Source organism: Arachis hypogaea, chromosome 10 (genome assembly GCF_003086295.3).
Source record: "Arachis hypogaea cultivar Tifrunner chromosome 10, arahy.Tifrunner.gnm2.J5K5, whole genome shotgun sequence".
NCBI lineage: Eukaryota > Viridiplantae > Streptophyta > Magnoliopsida > Fabales > Fabaceae > Arachis > Arachis hypogaea.
In genome coordinates, this window is record NC_092045.1 from 106,849,003 (window position 1) to 106,859,939 (window position 10,937).

General features: G+C 34.8%; 1 protein-coding gene across 1 annotated transcript; it reads right to left on the reverse strand.

Moving 5' to 3' along the window:
- Nucleotides 1-8,881, reverse strand: LOC112716334 (glucose-6-phosphate isomerase, cytosolic). Its single transcript, XM_025768223.3, has 24 exons — nt 8,519-8,881; nt 7,180-7,254; nt 7,022-7,098; nt 6,771-6,852; nt 6,565-6,612; nt 6,187-6,342; nt 6,018-6,114; nt 5,805-5,847; nt 5,215-5,282; nt 5,036-5,120; nt 4,906-4,954; nt 4,730-4,802; nt 4,570-4,630; nt 3,314-3,380; nt 2,697-2,753; nt 2,551-2,604; nt 2,330-2,458; nt 1,902-1,965; nt 1,710-1,783; nt 1,356-1,409; nt 1,203-1,271; nt 891-980; nt 609-716; nt 1-370 (listed from the first exon to the last, which is right to left on the reverse strand). Exons 2-24 carry the CDS (start codon nt 7,228-7,230, stop codon nt 320-322), a joined length of 1,707 nt encoding a protein of 568 aa, XP_025624008.1. The 5' UTR covers nt 7,231-7,254; nt 8,519-8,881; the 3' UTR covers nt 1-319.
- Nucleotides 8,882-10,937: the final 2,056 nt, after the last annotated feature.

Genomic DNA, 10,937 nt, shown 5'->3' on the forward strand with positions numbered 1-10,937 from the left:
TCCAAAAACGTATTGAAAGCTAAAAGGTTAAAATGCATCTTCAATCTGTCAGTAGAGAGCCCTTTGGTAACAAGTTCACAGACCAATTCTGCCCTCTATTTGACCACTGTATTCGAAAATGGAAACACAAACCATTCAGTGTATATAACGTTATTATTAGGATCCTTTGGTTTGACCAGAAAATCCAGCACCTCACATTCAGAGAGAAAAACATTCAAGTTGCCCAAAGTTTGAAGCAGTATAACAGCCTTATGAGTGAAATTTGCAAAATGGCTCTGATAAATGCCACACCAAATGTTAAGTTACCGCATAAACGAAGTTAAATCTGAGGTAAATGAGTTGGTGGATCAGCTGGGATATCTGCACTTGCCTGCCATGTTAACACGAAAGTCGATTCAGTAAACTTCTTAAGCAACAAGATCAATAGCAGCAATATCTTATGGTTTTAGTATTATTGTCAACCACAAAAGTATGATTCGTGTGTTATAACTACAACTTTAGGTGAACTCTCAAATTTGATAACCTTGTTAATAGATAATTATTTGTCTCAGAAAGAATCAGAAAACAAAACTTATCTTATTTCTTGGGAAAAATATTTGTTGCCATACCTGAAGATATCTTGTTAACATAGTTGTAGTACTGAAATTAAAGCCTTGAATTGGTTCCTTCTTTGTATGCGACGCATTAAGTTGCTTTCTCACTTGAGTAGCTAATGACTGCCACAGAAAAAGAAAAGGTCAGGATCAGTATGCAATGAGAAAATTGAAGTTAATTACAAATGCACATACACAATGCTTATTTCATTAAAACGAAACAACTATGAGAGCATATTGTTCTGCAAGCTCAAGAACTAAGAACATTAAATCATCACTAATCTAAAAAGTACACACCTTCCCCAGTTCCACTCCCCATTGATCAAAAGAATTGATGTTCCATATGAAACCTTGAACAGCAACTCTATGTTCATAGATTGCTAACAACTGCTCAAAAGCAAATAATATTAGTAACAAGAACTCGAGTTGTACACGCCTCATTAAAGAAAACCATTTGTTGAATATAAACTGCTTAACAACGGAAAAACCCATATCAGGATATTCCAAATGAAAAGCAGATTACAAGAATATTCAACTTCCCATGAACAGGAAACAATGTTTTCGCTTTATTTATAAATCACAATCACAATAAGCAGATGGGGAATGAACCTGTCCAATATTATAAGCATTCAATGATGGAAGCAGAAGACTGACAGATGGCCGATTGCCAGTGAAGGTCTGCAGGAAAAAAAAAATGCAACATAAAGGCACCTACCTATTTTGTAACTTCAAAATGTAATACAGGAGCATTTGGGAAATTACCTTGTGTGCCACAAGATGTGGTGGAACATTCTCTTTTTGCAACTGTTCTGGTGTCTGCAAAAAGATGATTAATTATAACCCTCAAATTAACTGAAACAATTGCATGTGACATGTTTGACATTAAATCTCCGCTGCTGAATTCTATTTTTCACTTTCTTTGACAACAATGCTATATAGCACGATAATTATCATAAAAATGCAAACATTAGAGTAACATGATAATCTCTGTGTGATGAACATGTTAATCTAATTGCTAGATATTAAAAATAATAATCAACTTAAACACTTCATTAGGAAAGGGATCTGATGAGAGGAGTGGACTAAGATAATATAAGAGAGAGATCATGAATATACCTTCCCATAAGCAAGGGCATCTGGTTGTGCAAAGAAATTTGACATTAGCTCATCATGATTGCTCACTACCTCACCTGCACAAAGCAAATCAATTACAAATTGTGTTCTCAAACACAGAATAAAAGCATAAACTTCCAACCATCAATCATTTATGATGAAAATTTGATCATGAAAAAATAAGGGGAACTCTACCTTTCAGGTAAACAGGTTGCTGACTTTTCACAACTCCAATAAAATCACAAGGAATAACACGGCCCTACAAATGATAAGACTTGATTTAAACAGCAAAGTTCATTCCATGAAGAGATAAATCTAAAGCTATAGTAATGGGCAGAATGTAAGGCGTGCCACAGAACTATTGTTATTAGACTACAGGATAGTTAGTAAAAAATAGATTTTAAATTCTATGCACCTTCAGCACAAAACTCTTTTACATTAACATCCAATTTGGTGCTGCCACGTAAATATCTTGTTAACATAGTTGTAACACTTTCATGAAATTTTTTTATGGATTTTCGTCCTCATTAACCATAATAATCAATTAAAACTACATATTAATGTTCAAAAAACACAAACTAACATTCAAATACAAATTATAACAAAATATCTTTATGTATCACCTGGTGTATAAGTTGATAAAAACTGTGTTGCCCGTTTGTTCCTGGTTCACCAAAATCAATCTCACCAGCCTCAAATGGTAGAGGTACCCCATCAATAGAAACTCCCTTTCCATTACTTTCCATGCTGACCTAATTTCAAACAAACAAAGAAAATATAAGAACAGAAAAAATAACAATAAATGCGCCTGAGGCTTCAAATCACAAGGCTGTAACAAACAGACCTGTTGAATGTGTGGGGCAAGCTTCTCCAAGGCTTGAGAATAAGGTAAGATAGCCTAAACCAAAATTTTTGTTTGTCAAAAAATGATTGATAAAGAATAAAGAGATAGAGAAATACTTTTAATATAACAGAACATTAGGTACTCACTCTGGCAGGATATCCAAGGAATGAGACATTCCATACGCTCAACAACCCGAGAAGCACCTGGGGCATTGACATTGTTATTGATCATGTCATCTTCTTGCACTTGTTAAAGAAACATCTTTAATATTCATCACTATCTACAAAGCAGTTGTTTTTTCAAAGGAGAGATTACTTGTTAAACTGTAAAAGTAACACATTTTGGGTGCAAAGAATCCTATATCAAATAAGGTTGAGTAAGCAATGGATGCAAACTGAGAAGATCAAAAGAGTGAATTTAAGGGAAGTTGCAAAAAAAGAGAAAAAAATAGGAGATTAAATGGTTAATGAATGGGAAAAGTATGATTTCGAAAAGGGAGTCAGATAAATATTCCTTTCTCCTAATTGATTTGAGCTCTACTACAACACTCTGTAATTATTACAATGTTAAAATTCTATTCTGTGAACTCCACCTAGTAGCTTAATCTTTCAGGTATGAGAAAGAGTTGGTTCAGATAATCACTTTCTAACATGTTTATAATAAAATAAACAAATGGTTTAAAGTTGGTGTAACAATATATGCAGGAGATCCACAAGTGTAATTAAAACAACAGAGAAAAGAAGGTTAATTAAGGGGCACTTACAGGTATATTTCTTTCAAATGGTTCTGAATGCACATGTTGATCAATACTGGAAGCTCCCTTTAGAAACCTTCACAAAAGAAATAAAATATCATGTACAAACCAAGAACATGGACATGGCCTACACTTATGTCAAATACCACAAAGAAATTAATAAGTGGATCTCTTTAGTGCCTTCGAATTGACACGACTCCCAAGAGTGCACCATATTATCGTTTGGTTGATCATACAGAAATATCAGAACGAAATATTAGAACATTTTAGGCATCTTACATAACATACTATCTGTTATAACAACAAAGAGTTACAACAATGTTTTACAGTTTTAGAACCATATAGATTGAGCAAGATGATTTCTGAAAGCATAGATTCACAAAAATATATAACTTATTTTGACATCAAACACCATTTTATTATTATTGGCAACAACATTAATAAGCCTTGTTCCATTGGGAAAGATCAGCTATATGGATCAAACAATTTCATAATACAATATCGTAGATCATATTTAGGTTCAAACCATTAATAATTTTGAATTATCCGGTATGGCTTTTGTATATCTCAGATTACCTCTAGCTATAGAATTACTTCCCATTGATCTAGTCTCCTTAATGCGAACTGTAGAGGCCTTTTCCATACATGTCAAAAGCACCTAGATAGGATTGTCCAATTTTCTACACAAATGGTACTACCGCAACTCCCTTTCTCCAATGTGCTCATTTCTGATTGTATAACATATTACAAGACCATATGCATAAGAATAATTAATTTTTCATCTATTATGTCAACTAAAGATGTTTGATCCATGCCATGAAGATTGGACAAGTTAGAGTGATGCCTGTTGTTGAAATAATGGTAGCTCATCCTAGGTGATTTGGACATGTTAGAAGATCAGAAAAAGCACCCAGTCAAGAGGGTAGATTAAAGGAGATAGCCCAGTGGTTAATGGGGTGATGAGAAGAGAATTTCTATTTATTTATTGAATTTCATTAAGATGAGGAGAAGGATAATACAAGGTGAACAGACTAAGTTCAGAGATGAATCATGATATGGTGCGAGGGTGTCGTTTGATCATGTAGGCAACCCTACCGAATAGAACAAGGCTTTGTTGTTACTGTTGTGTCACCTAAAGATGTTGATTTCATCTTCTTTTCTAATATAATGCTTACTAGAGAGCATTAGACAATAAGTGCCAAGACTTTCAAAATAAATGAACTAAGCTACTGAAAAGACCATTCTATCAATACTAAATTGCATACTTCTCAATTACTGGGAAACCATATTGTAGAGATAAAGGCAATACTCCAACAGCACTGCAAACTGTAAGCAACATGAGACAGAAGTCAAAATCAAAAACATTTAGTAACTCAAATATAGCTCTTAAAAAATAGAAATCATAAGAAGTAGATAAATACTTACCACTATATCGGCCACCAACCCAATCCCAAAATGCAAAAGCATTATTAGGGTCAATGCCAAACTTTTCCACAAGCTACATTGAAGATGAGAAGAAAAGATAAAACAGGCTGAGCCTAAATAATTGATAAATAACTCTATGCTATCAAATGCAAAAAGCACAGAGCATATGAATATACCGTAAGATTAGTACTGACAGCAACCATATGTTTTGCAACTGCTGAGGGCCTGGAGACAAAATGTAATCATAAGCCAGTCAGAGCCTTAATAGCACTAGTCTCGAACATATAGCCTTAATACTTCACTTACCCGAGAGCAGATGAAATCCATTCCCTGAGTGTTCGAGCATTCAACATTGTTTCGGCAGTTGTAAATGTCTTTGAAACAACCACAACTACAGAATTGTTTTTATTAAAATAAAAAAAAAAACTCTAAGTAAAATATAAAGGGAAAAAGGAAGGAGAAAAAAAAGAAAGAAAACTAGCTACCTAGGGTTGTTTCAGGATTTAATCCCGTGATATTTCTGGCAACATCAATTGGATCAACGTTTGCAAGACTGCATAAGGAAGCAAATGCAAGAAGAGGTTGGTTTTATGATATGGTATAAATGTAGCTTTAGCACAACAAAGTTCAAACAGCACATATCCCATAATTGCAGTTACAGTAAAACAACCAATAATAAACAAACAAGGACATAATATAAATATTAAATCTCTACCTGAGCCATTAAATGGTACATTGGCACATTAACACAGTTTAAGAGAGCCTCAAAGGCCCAAACAGCTATCTAATTTTGTTAACGAACCCACTCATGAGCACGATGCATCCTTTTTGGCAAGATTATCAGCATTGCATAAATCACAGGGTACCATTAAATGAAGACTCTGGAAAAGGTCAGGTATAAATCTAAATCACCATTGTCACCACTAAGTATGAGACAGAATAACAGTGGGGAGGTGCAAGGGAACTGTGGAATGTATCTCAAATGTTCACATAGACATAATTATAAATCTAGAACCATACATGTAGTAGTGTTCAAAACCAGAGTTTGGGAACCAAAACAATATTAGAAACTTACAAGCGCAGCTGACGTCCTCTTGAAGATTCACTTGCTTCAGGATCTGTAAGATGTAATACATAAATATATACTTTCAACATTACTACTTGTTTTAATATAAAATGCATTGTTCTTATGTTCATATGTATATATAGGCATAAACATAAGTATAAATATTATGAAGGGAAACAATAATAATATAATGCCACTAAGAGACCAGAAAGCATCAACAACCTGTTTGTAGAGCAGTGTGCACAAAAAGTGGGCCTAAGAAGCTACCACCAATACCGATGGCAACAACATCCTTCAGTTGCTTTCCTGTAGCTCCAACCTACAAAAATTTCAATTAACACCCTCAAGTTAAGAAATGTCCATATATGAATATTGACAAGTATATTCTTACCCAAGATCCACTGCGAACCCGCTCGGAAAACTCCTTTATTTTGTCCAGCACTTTCCAAACATCAGGGACAACATTCTTTCCATCACTCTGTATAACAGCATCCCTTGAAGCACGAAGAGCAACATGGAGCACTGACCTATTCTCAGTGCTATTTATCTGAAAGTCAAGTAAAAGTGACCCCACGGAAGATGTTATAACTCAAAAAATGAAGGAAATGAATCCATAACGTATATATGCATGTGCAAAGTTACAAAGATTCCTGGATTAGAGGGAGCATTTCAATGAAGGGGCCAAAAAAAATAGTATGAGATTTATAAAACGTTAAGTTTGCCATGAGTATAAGTGTGGAGCCCATTGGACAAGCACACAAGCACTTACATGCTCCCCATTGTACATTCGGCCTATCTTCTGTTTCAGGGATGCAGCCTACATCATGCCAAGGTAAAAAAAAAATAATGAGTTAACTTTGTTTCAGTTTAATGATTGACTTTTCTTTAAAAAGAGGATCATCCCAAGTGGCAACAGATTTTTTTTCAATAAAGAAAGAAATAAATTGTCCAAATACCTAAAAGAAGTGAACTGACCTCAGCCAATTTGAAGAGTTTTCCCACTGTTTCAAGGGTAGCCTGCTGTCTTGAGTAGTCCAATAGAATCCCATCAAACTCGCTTCAAAGAAAGAAAATCAGAAGTTTATAAATCACAATATTATCACATTGGTTTTAGGTCAGCTTAAAAGCATGAAATATTTCCAAATTGTGGGAATGACAAACTCTGTATTCACTACAAAATGAGAAAAGAAGAAATCCTCAGATTATGACTTCACAAAATGACATACACCGTCATGGACTGGGATCTAGCATCATCACGCAATAAATCTCGCAAATGAGTCTTTTTTATGTCTGCGACATGGGCCTACACAAAGGAGATTCACTTAATAGAATGTTTCACAATATTTCTGCATTATGCATGTCTAAGAAATAGTTTTCCTATTACCTTCAACTCCTTCCATTGCTCGGTGTCAGAGATTAGCGTGGAAGAAGCCATTTTAAATTATGACTGATAGATAGCCTGCACAAAGAAATTTCAAAAACGTTATAGGCCAACTGTCTTTGAACAATTTCTTATCACAATCTTACAAGTTTTTGCACCAACTGAAGCATGATGACACATTTATAGCGTATGGAAAAATAGAATCAAAAGAAGGGGGATTAGAATATATAAAATATTAACATCAAGGCGATGTACATAAAATAAAACTAACTATAGAATTCTAATTACTTGCATGACAACTCAATCTTAGCTTACAAAAGGATAGTTATAAGAATTAATCCATAAAACCAAAGTAGCCGCAATTAGGATCATTTCAAGAAATTCTATGAGGTAACTCTTGTTGACTTACCCCAATGAAAGCGATAAATTTCATTAATCCAGCCGTAGAATCATATCATATTATGATGCTAATCAAGCTTACCAAATTTTAGAAAATTCAGACATCAATAGATATGTAATCTAATGTACATAAAAGGGTAAAAGTGAATGTTATAATGATATATCAAATCAATTCCAGCTTTACAAAATTTTATTAGATTGGTTTATATAGTGAAATGTTGGAATTCAACGGTTGGATCAATGAAATTCATCTTGCATAAGAAGTTATTGACAATGTAAGTGAACAAGAGTTACCTCATATGTTTGTGTGTGTGTGTGTGTGTGTGTGTGTGTGTGTGTGTGTGTGTGTGTGAGAGAGAGAGAGAGAGAGTATTTCAAATAGAATTTCGTGGAATGATCCTAATTACAGCTACTTTGATTAATCAAACAATAGCTTCCTTCAGCAGCATCAGCACTATGAAAGAAATAACATATGGTAATTGAGACACAGATAATTCAAACGCTAAGCACAGTGAAACAATTTAACACTAAACAAAAAAACTCTAGTTTATATCAACAATCATCATGACAAAGAAGGTCCATTTTTAGCTACTAACATAGTGATTCAACTGCTATAGAAAATGAAAGAATCAGCAACTAAATCATCAATCAAACCCATCGTAGCATTTAGCTAAACACCAGTCCCAATAAAAAATCCCAGTTAAGCTGTTAATCATGATACTTAAATTAGTTATGATCCAATACTGAACATAGATTTCCACCAGAATACGGAACATCAGGTTATGATCGAAACCTAAATTAGTGAGAATCACACGCACTTACACACTCACTCAAACACGCCAAATACTGAATAATATCAAATTTCATAGAATCCATCAAAACATGCAACACTGAATAATACAAAAATCGAAAGAACAGAACAGAGAAACGGTTTGGTCCAAACCTGGAAAAAGGACGCAACTTTGAATCGAGAACAGAAAAATGTGCGTGTATAATTAACCTTAGATTGTGATTTTGGATATGGAAGAGTTATCAATATGAGGTGAAAAGGTAGCAATTATTAAAAACAATTCAAAGAAAAAAAAAAGGTGGATTCAATGTCTGTGGACAGAGTGACCTTATTAAAGATTTAGGGTTAATTATTAATTAGCAATTTAGAATCACTTCTTTTTTTTTTCTTTTTTTTTTTGCTTAACAATGGATCGATGCACACAGATTCTCAGTTTCACAAAGACAATAAGACAAGTAGACAACGCAGCATATGAATATGAAATTTAATTATTAGATTAATTATAGGAGTAATGATATACATCCAAATTTTTTTATTAATTAGGTCTAACTAACTTAGTTTAATAACAAAAATTAGTTATGATTAATATTATTTCAAATATTATTGTTTAACTTACAAACTTTTGTCCATCAAAAAAATGAGTCGTTCTTCACCACATCGCGAACCACAGAAATTAGAATTCTATAATATGACTTTTTTTACTGGTTTCATTCCATGTACTTCTGGTTTTTATAGTATAGTATTCTGAAAATCAACAAGTCTCCTAGAAAGTCTAATAAATATGGAAAAGTATAGGTAGATAATGAGAATACTAAACAATGTGAACAATAGATATGTCGGATGTTCAATTCAATAGGTATGCAGATAATTATGTTCATTATTTTTAATTGAATGGTTATTTCTTTTGATTCGTTTTATTCATGTACAATTAATAATGGGTAGATGTTCAATTCATTAGATATGCGGATGATTATCCTAATGTTAGCAGATAATTTGGGAGTAGAATGTTTTTTTACTTTATTAGGCCAATTCTAGAATCCATTGTTCACAAAAATTATTGTCTACTTAACAAAACCCAATAAATATACTAAATAAATCTTTATCGGTAAATTTTATTCTCATTCATATTTTTTTCTTAATCGTGTCTTTGTAGTATACTAGAATTAAAAGCTATTTTCACTAACCATTATAAATTTATATTTATTAAACACTCCACGTTCTAGTCCTATTTATATAGCACACGCTCTTTTTGGTCTTATTTATATAGCATACACTCTTTAGTAAGTCGAATTGATTTAATTCAATCTAATAAAATGCATGCCTTTGCTAGAAAATCAAATCTTAGATTTGATTTACTATGAGCTACTAATTTTTTTAAATTGAAATAAGTTGTTTCGATTTAATACATGCAATAAATATCCTTATTAAATCAAATCATATAGATTTGATTTATACGATTTCGAAGTAAATCGAATCGTATGAGTTAATATTTAAAATCGTCCCTAAAAGATATCTCGATCTCCATATGAGTCCTTGAATGATAAAGTTAATCAAAATCGTCCTCGAAAGATGTCGGACATGACCACGTTAGTCCTTCTGTCATCTCGTCCGCTGAGCTGGCTAACGTTGGTTGACGTATTCCGTTAAGTGCCCGCGTGGCACAGTAACAAAACGACGCCGTTTTTAATCAATGGCCTCCAGGTGTTGATACGACGTCGTTTGGTGTCCAGGAGAGATTCAAAATGTTACAACTGATCACCCCCTCTGTTAATAAACATCTCACTCTGTTTCGCTCTAAAACCTGTCGTCTCTCCCAAACTATGCACTAAGGCTTTGACCCAATTCTTGAACCAGGACATCAACCTTCGTCAGTGTTGGAAGACCAATAAAACAGAAGAGGTATCGGTACTGAATACCATTGTTCTGAAAACCGAACCGGACCGGCCGGTTCAACCGGATTAACCGGGAACCGGTCATCTAACCGGTTCGGTTGAGGTGTAAAACCGTCTGGCATAAAACCGGTAAAAAATCGGTCGAACCGGCAGTTAACCGATGAACCGTTTGAACCGAACGGTTTTTTTCCGGTTTTTAATTTAAAAAAATAAAAAAATATATATAAATCCTTTACCCTTCCCCGTTTTCTCTCTCTCACTCATGCACAAGACCCACCCCCCTCCTCACTCTCTCCACTCCACGGAACCCTAGCCCCCTTTTCTTTCGCCCTCCCAGCCAACAGCAGCAGAAGCCACCGTCCAATGCCCAACGCCGTCGTCGCCGACGAACTCGTATCCTCAGCCAGCGTCCAGCCTCGTCGTCGCCGATCCTCTTCTCCTGGATCCCATGCATCTCCTCGCGTCGCTAGGTCTCATCGCGGAACGGATAGAAGGTGCTGTCGCCGCCGGGTGGAACTGACCGTGGTGGCATCAAGAATCGTCGCCTGTGGAAGGTGAAGGTATACTCGTCGCTGTCATCGTTTCTCTTCCCCTCGCTGTCGTCTCTCTGTCGCTATCGAGCCCTCTCTCTGTCTTCGTCGTCGTTGGCCACCCTAAAATCGTGTCTCCGTCGATCCCCT

Bases quoted from the DNA above. Each gene is read 5' to 3' on its own strand.
- LOC112716334 (XM_025768223.3), bottom strand. From the start codon at position 7,230: ATGGCTTCTTCCACGCTAATCTCTGACACCGAGCAATGGAAGGAGTTG. The intron at 6,853-7,021 runs GTATGTCATTTT...CTTTCTTTGAAG, and splicing joins AGATCCCAGTCCATGACGGT to CGAGTTTGATGGGATTCTAT. The intron at 2,754-3,313 runs GTAAGTGCCCCT...TCAATGCCCCAG, and splicing joins CATTTGAAAGAAATATACCT to GTGCTTCTCGGGTTGTTGAG.